The 17,019-nt window shown below is 43.4% G+C and overlaps 1 protein-coding gene across 2 annotated transcripts in view; it reads right to left on the reverse strand.

Moving 5' to 3' along the window:
- Window positions 1-17,019, reverse strand: part of gas7b (growth arrest-specific 7b) — a 454,230-nt gene that overhangs the window by 48,318 nt on the left and 388,893 nt on the right. For both annotated transcript variants that reach the window (XM_069929483.1, XM_069929484.1), the window contains exons 9-10: window positions 6,468-6,546; window positions 2,528-2,656 (exon numbers count right to left, since the gene is read on the reverse strand). In XM_069929483.1, the coding sequence (XP_069785584.1) occupies window positions 2,528-2,656; window positions 6,468-6,546 (208 nt within the window). The remainder of the gene's footprint in view (window positions 1-2,527; window positions 2,657-6,467; window positions 6,547-17,019) is intronic.

Here is a 17,019-nt window from a genome sequence, read left to right on the forward strand (position 1 = left end):
AGACTGGGAACTCAATGTGATGAAGTGGACAGAAGAGAGGACCATGGAGATTGAAAGTCAAATCAACGCAGAAAGTGAGCACTAGTGGAACAGAATTTGTGCGCGCAGATCTTGTCGATTTGGTGTCTTTTATTTTTCTCATCTCAGTAATTTTAACTTGCTAAAAATAATTCTGTGTCATTGTAATCAAATAAATAAGTGTTCAAATGAAATTTCATTGTTCTGGGATGTTGACTCTTTTTCTCCCTCTCTCTCTAAAGATCCTGTCTGACCAGCCTTTTTAAAAAAAATTATTACAGTAATGTTGTAACTATATGTTTATTATCTCACTTTTTAAAGAAAATTGGCTCTGCACACAGGCAGCTGTGCAATACAGTGACTATCCAAGGATCTCTGGTGACTTCAAGAATTAGAGATACAGCTGCCTGCATGAAATGTGGACCATCTCCCTCTGGAGAGTTGAAAAGATGGGCGTCTGATGGTTGGGACAGACCCAGTCTCAGCAGTATATCCAGGGTGAGCTGACATTCTAATGTGGCAACATCAAAGATTTCCCTGCCGTTTCTGACATGCTGCTGTGTGAGTGCTTTATTACAACTTCTTGGATACTTGAAGGTGACAATATGTGAGTGGAATCTAAGTATGAACATCCATTGCATTCCTGCTATTTTAATCTCTCAGGAGACAAGCTGGCATTTGACTGTCATTTGCTTTTTGCTGCATTATTCATACAAAATCTCAGCCACCCTGAATATACAGATGAGAGGGTGGGATCGTAAAGTAACAACTGGCATGGAGTTGAGGAGTGCAGTGAATCGAAACCAAGGGAATAATTTCATGTAATGATGCAAAATAAGCAAATGAAACAGGAAAGCCTAGAGATGCTGGGGTCGTGTGCAATACACAAATGTGTTTTTATACAATACCTGTCAGAGAGCCCAGGTCTGAAATGTTAGTTATCCTTAATTCATTTGGATGCTGGGTGACTGCTGAGCTACTTCCATGCATTTGTGTCTTGCAAAAGGAAATTAAGTCCTGACTTTAATTTACATTAATGTCGAGGTCACTTTTCAATGCCAAGAAATGTAAGCTGAAAGCTTACAGAATGGTTTCCTGCAAAAAAAATGGCTCCAGGCAGACCCTCAAGGCAATAGGGATAAATGGTCAAAAGTGTCCACGTCACCAATGGCATCCTACTCCAGAGGAAAAAGATACATCAACGTTCAAGGAGCGAGTACAAATCTGGCATAACACTTCAGTGCAAATAGTGAGGGGATGCAGTAGTACCCACAGTTGACATTATTAAGATGAAATTCCAGGCTGAGGTTCAATCCTCTTTCTCTGGGTGACAAAATAATGTTGCGGCATCACACGAAGGTGAGCAGGGAAATGATCCTTGTATCCAGAATAATTCTGATTCCTCAAAACAAACAATTATGTCACCATCATTCTGGCAACGTGCAAACTCACGGTGTTCGTACGTTGGACAGCATGGTGGCATGGTCTTTACGTTACCAGACATAGCCAGAAGCATAGCCTGTTGATTTAGAAACACAAGATCAAATTCTGTCATGGGAGCAGTGGAACTTAAATTCAAGTAATGAAATGTACTTGGAATTTGGGAGGAAAGATTCTGCTTTATTAGGTAGCAATGAATCTAACAGATTGTCACGAAAACTCATTGATGTAGGAGAGTAAATCTATCATCCTGATCCATTGTGTGATGCCAGACTCACCCGTATGCTTGACTCCTTATTACTCTCCAAAATGGCCAGTTAGGGATGGACTTCAATGGGGGCCTTGTCAGTACCATCTGCATCCCACAAATGAATGATTTACAATGGTAAGTACTGTTGAAAGATCTTCAAAAGGATTTATTTGGAGGATACTACTAATTCTTTGTCATGCCTGCAATGTGATGGTAACAATAAATATAGTATTTTTCAACCTTCAGATATCGGGTCCCCATTTTCAGCCTCAATTTCATGGTTGTATATCATGGTTGTCAATCCCCAAAAATCGGGTATGGGACCCGTATGATGACAGTGTAAACAGCGAGACTCTGGATGTGCTTGCCGAAGTATTTGCCTCAGATAATGATAGTGATTTTGTAGGATTTTAAATGAGCTTTTTTTTCAACAAACTGTCTTTCTGATATACTGGTTGTTTGAAAATTTGTTGTAGGTTGGGTTCTTTTTTGATATTTTGGGTCGTCTTATTCGTCAAATCTACATCGAGCTTTTTTTTTAATAGTTGGTCTCATTTTTGTATCTGGTGTATAAGTCAACCTCTGATTTTTGAGCGTTTTTTGAGGGTATCAAGGCTTGACATATGCCGAAATATACGGTAACTAAAATTCAAGGCTCAGACATAAATGACACAAAGTGGAAAAAAAAATCAGAAATAAAATCTCTTCCTTAAACTAAACTTAAGAATGACATAAGCTGAAAGAGGTACAAATTCTGAGAAGGACTTGGCTTCCATTCCACATCCCCACCACCCTGCACTAAACCCGACGATCACGTACCTTCTCCACTGTGGCATAGCGAGTGCTCAGTTGTTTGCGAAGGTCAGATACGTGGTGATCAAACTTCTTCATGTCCTTCTTGAAGTTTTCTCGAAATGACAGCAGTGGCTTCTCCACCTCACTCTGCAGCTGGCAAAACAGGAACAAAAAAGCAAAGCTCATCAAATACAGACAACATGCAATTTTTTAGCATCCCTCCCAGAAAGGAAATGGTCAGAATATCACTGACCATGTCGTTGCCCAAAGGATGACCTTTAGTACAGTAAAACTGGTATCTAGAACTCAGCTAACTGGTAGCTTCAAACAACCAGAAAAAAGAAATGAGAAAAATGATTTTTTTTTTAAATTAAAATAAACTGGAATAAAATAAAAGGTAAAATTTATGCAAGTTTAAAATTGTGCAAGTAAATGTACTCTGAAGTAATACATAAACCTTTGGTGAAGATAGAAGAAAATATTCAGCCAGAGGATTGCCTTGGTCGTGCTTTGCTCATAGAAGCTGTTGGAATAAAATTGTGCAAAACACCAGTGGTGTCCCCCAGGATGAAGGGCTGGTTGATGCCGCTCGCCATTGGCATGTGTCTCTTAACGTGCCTCCTTGTTTATCCCTGCTTAGTAAAAGTCACCCCCGTCAGAGGCTTTATCTGTAAACCCTGGAGGGGGGTTGAAGATTGGGGGGTACGGGGGGGGGCATTTAATTATCTATAATGTCTTTTGGGCGGCTCTGTGGAGGGCGACGAAGCTGCAGATGTAGCAACTGCTTAATGTTTTCAAAGAATGTGACTGAAAATAAAGTAAAATGCTTTAAGGTTTATATATTCATGCAAGCGAAGTGTGTTCAATCTAAGTACAGTGTAGTATTTTTGTCTTTTAAATTGTTTATTCTTAATGCAGTTGTATTAGTCAAGTCTCAAACAACCAGAAAATACACTTATCCGGCATCTACAAATCCCCATAGATGCTGGATACCAGGGGTTTAACTATAAAGGTAATAAATATCAGAACGTTAGAATTGCAGATGTTTTCCAGCGATTAAAGCATTTGAAGAATTATACTGCAGTATTTGAAATTTTCTGGCATTACTATGCAGTTGTGCCTCAGTGTAGTTTGGCTGTTGGCGGAATGTGAAGCTGAGTGAGGAGGCCAGACAGGCAGAGAGACCAGTCTCTGGACTGTGAAGAATAATAATCTTAAACAATAACCAGCTTCAGGCATACCACCTGGGAAAGGGGACAGGAGAAGCGGCCTGCCGATTCTGTATTGACGGCCCACCATTCATATGTGGGAATATTCTTAAAGACCAGCTGGTTAGAATTCAGGGCCAGCTCAAGGATGAAAGATAAGGATGGCAAGGTTCAGAAACATTGGATAAGAGATATTGTACATTTAGTCAACAAGATAAAGGAAAGTGAAATCAAACATGGTCCTAGAAGAATATAAAGGAATCAAGAAATAACTTAAACAGGGAATTAAGAGGACAAATATCATGAAGGATTTAGGAGGGTCCCAAGGTATTCTATACATACATTAGGAGCAAAAATGTGGCTAGGGAAAGGGTCGATTGATGAAGGACAAAGGATGGAATTTACACATAAAGTGAGAGGAAGTGGGCAAGGTCATTAATGAATACTTTGCGTTAATATTCACCAAGGAGAAGGACATGGATGACGGTGGGATCAAATGTTGATGTTCAAGGTTTTGTCAATATTGAGAGAGAGGGACGGCTGAAAAGCATTGTAGATAAATCGCCAGGAATATAAACAAGAAATCTGCAGATGCTGGGGTCATGTTCAGTACACAATAGTGCTGGAGTCATGCAGTAGCGACAGAAAGCATAAGGCAATTGATGTTTTTGGCCTGAGCTCTTCCCCAGGAGTTCTTTGGAGATGATAGGTGGAAGGATAAGATTTGACAAATCTGGATTATTTTCTCTGGAGCATCAGACGTTGAGGAGATACCTGATCGAAGTTTAGAAAATTATGAGAGGCATAAATTGGGCAAACAGTGGGCAATCTTTTCCCCAGGATGGAAATGTCAGATACTAAAAGGAATATGTTTAAGGTGAGAGCAGAAAGGTTGGGTACAGTAATGTGCCAGTAACATGCTGCCAGGGGAGGTGGTCATTGCAGACAGAAATGTTTCAGAGACATTTAGACAAACACATGAACAAGTGGGGGAGAGAGGCAATATAGATCACATGCAGGCAGGCAGATGGGATTAGTTAGATCATTATGGGAGACTTCAATCAAGCCAACCTGAATAAGTCTCTGACCCAGTCCTCTTCGAGGGCTCAGTTGTGGAGAGGGTCAAGAACTTCAAATTCGTGGGGTGGGGGGGGGGGTCAACATCTTCGAGGATCTATCTTGGAGCCTCCTCATTAATGCAATCACAAAGGTTGCTCACCAGCGGCTATACTTTGTGAGGTGGCTGAGGAGATTCGGTATCTCACCGCAGACTCTAGTAAACTTCTACACGTGTATCGTGGAGATCATTCTGCCTGGTTGCATCACTGCCTGGTAAGGAGGTGCCAACTCTCAGAACAAGAATAATCTCCAGAGGCATGTTAACTCGGCCTGCAACACCATAGGAACCCGACTTCACTCCATCGAGGACATCTGGATGAGGCAGTGTCTTAAAAAAGAAGCCTCTATCCTCAAAGACCCACCTCCACCCAGGCCACTTAACTCTGCTACCTTTGGGAAAAATGTACAGGAGCCTAAAGACGAGCACTCAACAGCACAAGGACAGCTTCTTCCCCGCTGCCATCAGATTCCTGAATAATTAATGAACCGAAGTCACTGCCTTACCTTTCGTGCACTATTATTTTTTACTTTTTATAGTAATGTCATAAGATGGTTATAATATGAATGTTTGCACTATAATTCTACCACAAAATACCAAATTTCATGACTTATTCATGACAAATTCTGATTCTGAGATAGGTATCAAGGTCAGCATGTATATGGTGAGCTGAAGGACCGATTCCATTCATTCTCCGAGCAACATTGTAGGTTCTATAAAATTTCCCCTGAAAACAGGCTCTCTGTGGACAGTTGAGATGTGACGCTGCATTTACTTGGACTGCATGGACAAGCTCTCACTGCCTACTACTAAGTAGACATTTTGACATAATGGCAAAGAACCATATCAATTCTGGTAGAAGTTAGTAGATGGACAAGTAAGGAGAGGCAAAAAAGATTTCTCAGAATACATTATGTCCAAAGAAGTGGGGTTAAAATATCTCAAGTGCAAAATTTTCATGTCATGCTAGACGACTTCATCCTTAAGTGGACCACTTCAACTACAATAACCTAATATGCATTGCCAGGGAACAAGGAATCCCGAGCAAACAGTATTTTGAAAAATTAAGCAACAAACAGCCAAGAGAAGATGGTACTTTCAATTTTATCTTTGTTGCCTTCAACTTGGCAAATACAGCTAGACATGGAAAGGGAGTAGATCTCATGGAGTTTACTTTAGAGTTAATTCATTGAAGAAAATAGGAAGTCTCAATTCAAACACACGTAGAATCTGCCCATTTGAAACCCTTCCAAAAGTGCACAGCTCATAATCTTTATCTGATCATGTTCTTTAACACAATAGCACAACTATTGCAATTGTAGAAAAGTCAGAAGTCTATGGATTTCCTGTGTTATTAACAAACTGTACTTCTGGCTTACAAATCACTTCCTGTGCTGATTAACATTGTAAGTTCATGAGAGTATTTTTCTGTATTATGTAGAGTACAGAGCAAAGAAATCCTTGTTGATCTGAGGTGACTTGGGAGGGGTGGGGAGCTCTGAAATAAAGATCCAGGAATCATTTCCACACAGTTCCTTTATCAGTACCACAGATTTAGCATTGCGGCCGCAATTGAGTTTGGCATTCATTTATTTTTAATCCCCAGCGCCATGGTAAAATCAATAAAACAATTACTTACCTTCGATGAAAACTTTAGATGAACTTCAGCCTCGTCTGCCAAACTTTTCTTCACTTGCGTCCAAGATTCTCCCAAGGTGCTACCAGAGACAGAGGAAAATAAGTTTGAGAAACTGGAAACAAAACAGCACCCCTTTTTTGATTTTCATTCCAGTTACTTAACTCATCATCAAAATATTTCCCAAAAAGAAACAGAACATTTATGCATGATGTGAAACACAATGACACAGATTTTTCAAAACTGAATGTATAACTTTCAAAGCAATTCCTTGCATCTACTAAATATGTCTTTCAATTTTCTAACTTATCCCACAAATCTCCTGCACTTAGTTCAAAACTCGCCTTGGCCAATCATTGTTGACAAAGCATCTTCACGTGGCACAATCAAATGTTGACTTCCACTTATAAAATTAAGAAATTTTTATAAGATTATAGGACATAAAACATTACAGCACAGTACAGACAAACTAAACCCTCCCTACTTTACACCCATCACCCTTTCTTTCTCATGTACAACGTGCCTGTCAAGAGTCTCTTAAAAGTCCCCATTGTACCAGCCTCCATCAGCACCCCTGGCAATGCTTTCCAAGCACCCACTCCTCTCTTACCCCCGAGGTGACCCCTGAACTTTCCTCCACTCCACTCACCTTGTATAGATCTCCAAAGTGTTTACTACTCTCAGCCCAGGAAAAAGGTGCTGGGTTGTCCACCCCATCGATGCCTCTCATAATCTTGCAGACCTCTATTAAGTCACCTCTCAACCTTCTTTGATCCAAAGAGAAAAGCCCGAGCTCTGTTAACCTTGCCTAATAAGACATGTTCTTCAATCCAGCCAACATCCTGCTTAATCTCCTCTGCACTCTCTCCATTGATTTCACATCCTTCCTGTGAAGGGGAAGCCAGAATTGAACACAATATTCCAAGTATGGTCTAACCAGAGTTTTATAGAGATGCAACATTACCTCGTGTTTCTTGAACTCAATCCCATTACTAATTAAGTTCACCATAAGCCTTTTCACTACCCTATCAACTTGCGCAGTAACCTTGAGATTGATCGATTTGGACCCCAAGGCCCCTCTGTTCTTCCACATCTTTAGGCATCCTGCCATTAACCATACACCCTGCCTTGAAGTTTGACCTTCCACCCCACTCAGCATCCTGTTGTAACCTATCCTAATTGGCCTATCCTTCCACTTCTTCAGCCAGGTCACTAATAAAAATTACAAGGAGCAGGGTTCCTAAAAAAAATCCCTGCTGAACTCTTTTAGTCATTGACCTCAAAGCTGAATACATTCCATCTACTATTGTACTCTGCTTTCTGTAGGCAAGCCAATTCTGAATCCACCCAGCCAAGGATCCATGAATCCCATGCCTCATGACTTTCTGAATGTCTACCATGGAAGACCTTGACAAATGCCTGACTAAAATCCATATACATTACATCTACCACCCTACCTTCATCAATTTATTGTCATACTTCCTCAAAAAACTTAATTTGGCTTGTGAGGCATGACCTATGCTGACAATCCCCGAGAAGATTATATATCTCCAAATACTCAGAGATAACTGTCCCTAAAAACCTGACCAATTGCTTGCCCACAACTGTCGTATGACTCATTTGACTATAATTCCCAGGATTCTCCCCCTTAGCTTTTTTAAGCAAGGGGACAACATTTGCCGTTCTCCAATCCTCCGTACTTCACCTGCAGCCAGGGAGCACAGAAAGATCATTTCCAAAGCCCCAGCAATCTCTTCCCTCACTTCCTGCAGTAACCTGGGGTATATCTCGTCCACTCTCAGGGACTTAAAAATCCTAATGTTTTTAAGAAGATCCAGTCTACTAGAAGATCCTCCTTCTTGACCTCAACATTTTCCAGCACATGCTTGTTCATTACAGATCTCACATTGACCAAGGTTCCTCTCTCTGGTGAACACTGAAGCAAATAATTCACTTCTATCTCCAGGCACATATTGCCTCTTTTTTTCTTAAGCAGCCCTACCTTCACTCTCATCATTCATCTGCTCTTCGCGACTGCAAGAAAATGCCTTAGAAGTTTCTTTAATTTTACTTGCTAAGGCCTTCTCGTGCCCCCTTCCAGCTTCTTCCAAGTCTTTTTTTAAGGTCCTTTCTGGCTACCAGATAATGCTCATGAGCCCTTCCTGTCTGCTTCCTAAACCTTCTCCATGCTTTCTTCTCCTTCCTCTTTATTAGCTGTTTCACTCTTTCCACCTTTATCCAACCAACTATCCCCTGTTTCAAAGGGACCAAACCTATCCAGAACTCTGCGCATGTGTCTCGTCAAACATCCTCCATATTATTTATGTGCTTTTCCATTCCATTCCCAATGTACGCTCTTCGGTTCCTGCCCAATCCCTTCAGAATTAGCTCTTCCCCAAATTTGGGTCTACTCCATTCCTTGTCCATAGTTGTGTGAAAAGTCATGGAGTTGTGGTCAATTTCACCAAAATGCTCCCCTACCAAGAGGTCTGTCACCTGATCAGGTACATTACCCAGTACTAGATCCAGTTTCGCCTCTCCTCTAGTCCACTTGTCTACATACTGCATCAGGAATCCTTCTTGTACACACCTGACAAATTCTGCCCCCTCTATCCCTTTTGCACTCATGATGTGCAAGTCAACATTTGGGAAACTAAAGTCATCCAGAACAACAACCCTGTTATTTCTGCCTATTTCTCTGTTTTTCAGTGTCCAAAGTGTATTTATGTATTTGGCTACTCCTAATACAGTGATCATTCGCTTCCTGTTTCTGACCCACTCACACTAGCCGATTTCAGGTGCCAAGAATGCGGAACGCTGGCCACCTGAAAGGGACAGCTGCATGGGAGGCACCTCGGAGCGCACTCTGGCTCCTGTCCCCTCTGGATGTCAGGGTTGGGGCGGCCGGTGCGGGCTGTCAGCGCTGGGGCGGCTGACGCCCCTGCCCTGACGGCCTGCGCTGGGGGGCATGTGGGAGAGGGGCTGTCAGGCGCTTGCCAGATGATTGTCATCCCCTTAGCAGCTGGTTTCAGGCAGCTGCATTCAAGTGCCTAGGGGGACTTCAGTGCTCCAGCGATTATCCCTCCTGGGGGAGGATTATAAAGTGCGCCTCGCAGGCCCCTCCTGCGCTCTCAGGTGGCCTCCCGACAGCCGCATAGGGGTATAATGTGCGGCTTTACATCGGGGTATTTTGGCCACCTGAAAGTGTTTACTGACTCAGTAGACTTATCCTTCCACAACATCTGCCCTTTCTGCATTACTAACTCCCGGATTAGTAATGCTACTGCCATTTCTTTTCCTCTCCCCTCCCCCCACCTGCTTCCTATCCCTTTTAGAGCATTTAAGCCCTGGTATCTGGATCAGTCAAGTCTCTATAATAACCACAACATCATAATTCCTTGATCCGCGTTCTATGTTCATCTCCCTTATTCCAAGTGCGTCTTGCGTTGAAATAAACACATTTCAAACCCTCCAACTGACTATATTTTTGCTCCCTCCACTGCCTGTCCTTTCTCACAAACTCACTAAATATTGCATCAACCATCATCTCTATTTTCTGTCTTCTCCATCTGATTCCCACCCCCCACCACCCCGGAGCAGCACTAGCAAACCTTTCCGCAAGTTCAGATGCAAATGGTCCCATCTTAGCTGCAAGAGAGGCCCAATGATCCAGAATTCTGAAGCCCTCCCTCCTGAACCATCTCTTTAGCCACATGTTAAGCTGCATTATGCTCCTGCATCTAACCTCACTAGCACGTGACAGGGATCACAAATCTGGAGGTCCTATCCTTCAACTTAGCGCCCAACTCCCTGGGCTCCTTTTGCAGGACCTCAACACCCTTCCTATCTTATTACAGGATCAGAAATCCAGGTTCAAATCTGGTGCTGTCTGTTTGAACATTCTTCCCACGTCTACAGTGGTTTTCCCCGGATCCTCCACTTCCCTTCCACCCTATTGTGTTCAAGGTTAATTGGGTGTAATTGAGTGGCTTGTGGGCCTGAAAGGCCTGTTACTGTGCTGCAAGTCGAATTCAAAGTTAAAATGATTTATTATCTCTATAAAACAAATCTGCTTGTAGAACAATCCACAGATTATAGTACCTAACTTTATGCACCCCATTCCACGATGTTAGAATCCATTATTATGTGCAATTTGTTTTGAGCCAATCTGTCAATTCTTTTGTTGTTGTAAATAATTTTGGACACATTTTCAGAAGCAAAACTAAGAACTTGCTCTGTCTTCCTTCATTAGTTTTGCTTCCTGAAGCTTAATTACCTTCATCAACTCTCCAAACCTTCAATGGAAATTAATTTCTCTCTAAAATCAATGGATCAGCACCAAGCTGAGCTGCGATCACCATTTTATAAAGCAGCAACCGTTTTGGATTTACGTATGATTCTTCACAAAATGCAACTTGAAATTGCATCTGAGAATCCTGCTGAGTGCTGAGTGCTGCAGTTAGCGCAATGCCAGCAATTGAGACGGGACCAGGGTTCAAATCTCTTACTGTCTGCGCAGGTTTTCCCGGGGCTCCAGTTTCCTCCCACCATTCAAAACATACTGGGATTGTAGGTTATGGGGTGTAAATTGGGCGGCAAGGACTGATGGACCAAAATGGCCTGTTACCATGCTGTATGTCTAAACTTTTTTTTAAAAAATAGACGAGCTCACATTTCACGTTGACATTGCAATGAAGCTTTGGCCTCAATCCAACCTGAGCATTCATGTATTGGAGTAAAATTGAAATATAGAAGGAAATGTTCAATCTTAATGCAGGCTGAGAAGAATTAAAATTGAATGCACAATCGTTTAGTTTTCTAATAACCTATTAATTCCAAAACCTCACTAAGACACTTAATGAACACAAATTTGATTTTCTAATCTCCTTTGGTTTGGCATGTTTTGACCTTCTAACTTTCAGCCTTGAGATGCTTTTATATTTTACATTATGTTCAAGAGTTTGGGATGTCGTGTCACTGCTATACAAGATGTTGGTGAAATTACACCTGGAATACGGTGCACAGTTCTGGCTGCCAGACCATAGGAAGCATATGAAGAAGGTAGAGAGGATGAATAAAAAAAAATGACAAGGATGTTACTGAGTCAAGAAGGCTTGAGTTTTGATGAGAAACTGGATACACTGGGACTGTTTTACTTGGAGAGGATGCTGAGGGGTGACCTAACAGAGATACATTAAATCATGTGGGGCAAAGATATAGCAGATAATCAATGCCTTTTCCCAAAGTAGGGGAATCTAAAACGAGAACATATAGGTTCAGGGTGAAAGATAGAAATGGGGCGTGTCACTTCGCAAACTGTTTTATACTGATTATATAAACTGAGGGGCATGTTTTTCACACAGAAATCAGTCGGTCATTCTTTGAAACAATCTGCCGAGGAAGTGGTAGAGGCGGTACAATTGCAACATTTAAATGACATTAGGATAGGTTGATGGATGGGAAATATTTGGAGGCTAAATTTGGGCAAATAGAACAAGCTCTGGAAAGCATTCTGGTCAGTGGGGGTGAGTTGGGCTGAACAGTCTGTTTGCATGCTGTATAATTCAATGACTTTAAAGATCCTTTAAATAAAGTAGTATAAATGTTGCAAAATGCAAAGCTCCAGGTACAACGCCTGTGTTTCAACTCATCAGTTCGCACCATCCTGATGCCCAAACAATCCTCTTGGATAAAGTAGAGAGTTAGTTCCTTTTTTTTCCAGTCTGAATATTCAGTGTTCACAACATTGGAGAACTCTGGCGTTACCATCGTAAGGAATACCCACATTGATCCACAAGAGTAACCCTGAGTTTCCTGTTACTTTAATCCTCCATCCACTCTCAGTCCGACCTATCTGTGTACATCCTTTACGTTATGACTCTCAAACTGCACTCACTTCACGGTGCTTCTTTTCATTTTATCTCTCTCCTCTTCTCCTTCCTCCCCCCTCCCATATTAACTCACGGACCAGATAACTTCAGCTCAGCTTATTCCCATGGTAACCCCTGCCCTCACCTTGCCAGAGATCTCATCCAATCTCCCCCTCACCTGCTCTGCTACTGAAATCTGGTTTCTCTTTTCCCAGTCCCGATAATGAATCTTTGACGTGGAATACTAACTCTTGCTTCTCTATATTAATGTTGCCTGACCTGTTGAATATTTGCAGCATTTTCCGGTTTTATTTGCAAATCCAATTTTTCAAACAGCACCCATGTTAATGAGCAGAAACTTTGCACAATATATTTAGATTAATTGCAGTTGTGAAAAATGTGGTGATTTCTCAATATCTAGCCAGCGTTGACATCATTTAGAACAAAATCAAATATATATTGCTCTATCTGCCATGAGTTACAATGAATGGAAAATATACAAGGATACGAGTTTATTGCGGATAAGCACCCTTTCTATTAATCAACATCAACTTTGAGAGCCAAGTTTTATCAGTTTTTTATTCTCAGAGTGGAATCTTATTTGCCAGGAATCTAGATTGAAGAGTTATCATGCTCCCAATATTCCAATCATTAAACATAAATGAACTGAGATTTTACATGGCTGGAATTAAGGCCCCTGAATTGTCTTCCATCGGATTAGCCTCACATGGCCAGCATTTGATTTGTGCTCTCTGCTCCTGGCATGTGACAGTCTATTCAATGATCGAATATCTGAAACCTTGACACTTCAATTCATTGCACAGGTTCCCCAAAATCTGAATGGATTCTCCTTAGATGAATCAGCATTGTTCCTGCTATTCTGGAATATTACAATGCAACTGTAGAATCATTCCTTTATCTCCCTTTTACTCCTTACTTACATTGATGCTGACACTACATACCGAAAAGCTCTGATAGCTTTAAAGGGTTCATAGTCATAATGTATGAACGGACAGTTTTGGCTTATGTCACATCTGCCATTAATCCACAACCAACTAAAATTCAGTATTAATTAAAAAATGGAATTTGAGATTATTAATTTGGGTTAGGGTTCCCAAATTAAAGCATTGTAGCCGTGCGCTACTCGAAGACACACACACACACACACACACACACACACACACACACACACACACACACACACACACACACACACACACACACACACACACACACACACACACACACACGTGCAGTCAGGTATAGCTCTATTTTTATTGGGCTGAAGCCCAACTTTTATACCATTTGTGTTCCTGCTGTTTGCCCCCATTTGCTGATGTCACCGCCCACATAACAATAGCGGGTTCCCCGTGCGGGGGTACATTCTTACATGACAACACCTTACTCCCCCGCGTGCTGTCCCTGTCTGTCAGCTGTGCAGCGGGGCCAGTGCCACGTTGGGGATGCTGGCCCCTACACTGCCTTAGATGCCTTTGACTTGCTGGAGTCAATGCCGCTGCGCGGTCTGCTGGCTCTTGGACGTGCTCGCTGCCTGGAGCGCCAGCCCAATTGTCGCCGTGGCATGCCGCTACAGCATTTTATTTTCAGCACACGCAAAATGCTAGAGAAACTCAGCAGATCAGGCAATATCCACAGAGGGCAATAAACAGTCCAGGCCATAATCTTTCATCAGAAATGAAGGGTTATGGCCTGAAACGTGATCTTCAATCAGCAGGCATTTTTTTTTTTGATTGTGATCAGACCCAATATTGGTTAGTCGCAGTAAGCAACCAGAAAATATGAAAAAACAAACACAAACAAAATTGTTTCTTCGGAATTTGGCACTGTTGACCTGGGAGTTTGATATTGACCTTGCAAGATGATGAATTCATAGGATTTTAGACTAGGTGTTCACACCAAAATGTACCATTAATTTAAAAAAAAAATTGGTGGCTCTAAAAATAAAACTGAAGATTAAATCACCTTGCCGCAATGGCCAATTCAATTCAGTATACTCTTATCAACATCAAAGCAAGTTATCTGATTCCAGGATGTCATATTTTCTCCCTCTCCCTTTCTCTCTCTCCCTTCATCACATGCAAGTTAACCATTAGGGCAGGGGTGTCAAACTCAAATTCACGGAGGGCCAAAATTAAAAACTTGGACTAAGTCGAGGGCCGAACTAAATATTTATTGAAAATTTTCAACAACATCTGCATGTTTTCTCTTCTTTCAACATATGTAATGTTAAACTTTAGGATATAACTTTAGGAGGATAATGTTACAGGTCAGGAGTAGGTAGCTCAAGTTCACCCTTTGCTTGACCTGAGGGAAACATATTTGGTCCCTGTGGAGATGTCGTCAGCATTCACAGGCTGTGTCCATTTTGGCCTGCATCAGGACTCAGCATTGCCTGCTCACTCCTCAGGCTCTAGGCCTCTATTCACCCTCGACCCACCATCCCTCTACCTGACCAGTCCTTTACCCAACCTCTACTCACCCCTCACTCCACTCGCTCTGCCTCTACCCACCCCATCCTATACATGCCCCTCTACTACCTCTCCCCTCAACCTGTTCCTCCCTCCACCCGTCTCTCACCCTCTAATCACCCCTCCCCTTTTACCTCTTCCCTATCCACCCCTCCTTCTACTCATCCCTCCCTCTAACTGCCCCTCGCACCACCATAACTTTCCCTGCCCATTACTCCTCACCTACACCCTCTGCCCACCCCTGCTTACCCACCCACTCAGGCCCAGCGCGCTGCCGATCAGCCTTTGCGGACAGCCACCATCTCTCTCTTCACGTGCAGGGCCGAACCAGCCGTCCCTGGGGTCCGCGCGGGTGCAAGCGCCGAAGGCCGTGGCGACCGGGAGAAGTGCGCTCGCGCTGTGGAAGGGCCGTCCGGTGCCAGTCGCGCGGGGCTCGCGCTGCCCGGGGGCCGTGCGCAGCCTGCCATGCCCGTCGCACCAACAGGAAATCACAGGCGCTCGCCCATCCGCCGCACCGCTCGACAGGTGGGAGAAGTGACTGGTTGTGCGGGGAGCCTTCCAACTGGTTTGCCGGCTGATGACATCGACAGACTTCTCGTGTTGCAATTTCTCGTGTTACAATATGGAAGGATGTGCAATGAAGGGGGAGGATGGTGGGGGTGACATTACCAAAAAACAGCATCAGCTCTCGCTGCAGGGCGGGCCACCTCTAATACATTTTTGAAATGATAATGCGGGCCAAATATAATTATATCGCGGGCCAGAGTTTGACATGTGTGCATTAGGGTCACAAAGCAAGGGAACCGTCCCTTTGCCCGTCCATTAATAGCAACTCTACACAAGTCCCACTTTAGTCTACCCACATCCCGCCAACTCTCTCCCAGATTCTACAATCCACTTACGTACCAGCAACAATTTTTTTACAGTGGATAATCCCCGTCTTTGGGATGCAGGTGGAAGCTGGAGCACCAAGAGGAAACCAGTCATAGGAAGAACGTACAAACTCCATATGACAGCAGCTGTGGCTGAGATTGATTCCAGGTCATTACTAACTGGGCAACCTATTCATCTTTGTCATATTATCAGAATGGTAATGGTTAGCAAGAGCCCAAAATGAGTCTATAGGCCATTTCAAATTAGGCCTCCTGCTCCAGTATTACATTCATATTGAGAGGCCCCTCGTAGCACCCTCCGGATCCACTGGAGGAAGGGCAACTGGTGTCGTAATGCCAACTGTCATAAATATGCAGCACATCGATAGCTGTCTTCCCTACCCATGATCTCCTATGCAGCTGGAACCACTCTGTGGTTCCCAGGACAGTTCCAACTGCATGGGTGTTTATGAGGTAGGGAAGACTGTCATTGCTCTACCACGTTTTGAGCCGCAGGGAGTGGTCCCGAAGGCCGAAGCAGCCATGTGAGGCTGTCATAGCCCACACTGGTTGCCCCCTGATGATTCTCACTGGCTCCCACAGCCCAGACAGGTCCTGCCGACCCCGCTGCCCCTGTCGGCCCTTGCTGCTCCAGCGGCCCCTGCTGCCCCGATAGCTCCCCTGATGGCCCCTGCTGCTCCAGCGGCCCCTGCTGCCCCGATAGCTCCCCTGATGGCCCCTGCTGCTTCAATGGCCCCTGCTGCCCTGACGGCTCCCGCTACCCCCAACAGCCCCTGCCTTGAGGAGGTCATGGAAGAAGAGGGGTGAGTGGGGAGATGGGTCGCGGGCTGACGGAGTCATCACCCCGCCCCTAACCAGCCGCTTATAGCGGCTGTACATTCAGGTCAGGCAGAGGAGCGCAGCGCACCACCGATTATCCTTCCCCAAAGGGTTGGAATTGGCGCCTCTGAGCCGACCACAGCGCATCCAGAAAGGTAAGTCTTTAGGCGTAAGGCTGAAGAACCTCCGCCTTTACAGATGAGTGTTTTCCCTGGCTGCACATCCACTCCACTGCTATCTCCACCTCTCACTTACATCTGTTAATCCTCTTTAATGTTAGTAGGCAGTTTAATTGCTCCCAGTTCAATCAACAAAAATCAGTAATAGTATGACATTGTGAGCTCAACAACATCAGTACATGCTCCAATGTCGTTAAACTAAAAAAAACAAGCATTTCCACATGAGATAGTGCATCTGTTGACAATCACTTATGGCAAATATGTATTAATTAAATTTGACCTTCCATGCTTTGGAACAAATTCCC

Source organism: Narcine bancroftii, chromosome 3 (assembly GCF_036971445.1).
Source record: "Narcine bancroftii isolate sNarBan1 chromosome 3, sNarBan1.hap1, whole genome shotgun sequence".
Lineage (NCBI taxonomy): Eukaryota > Metazoa > Chordata > Chondrichthyes > Torpediniformes > Narcinidae > Narcine > Narcine bancroftii.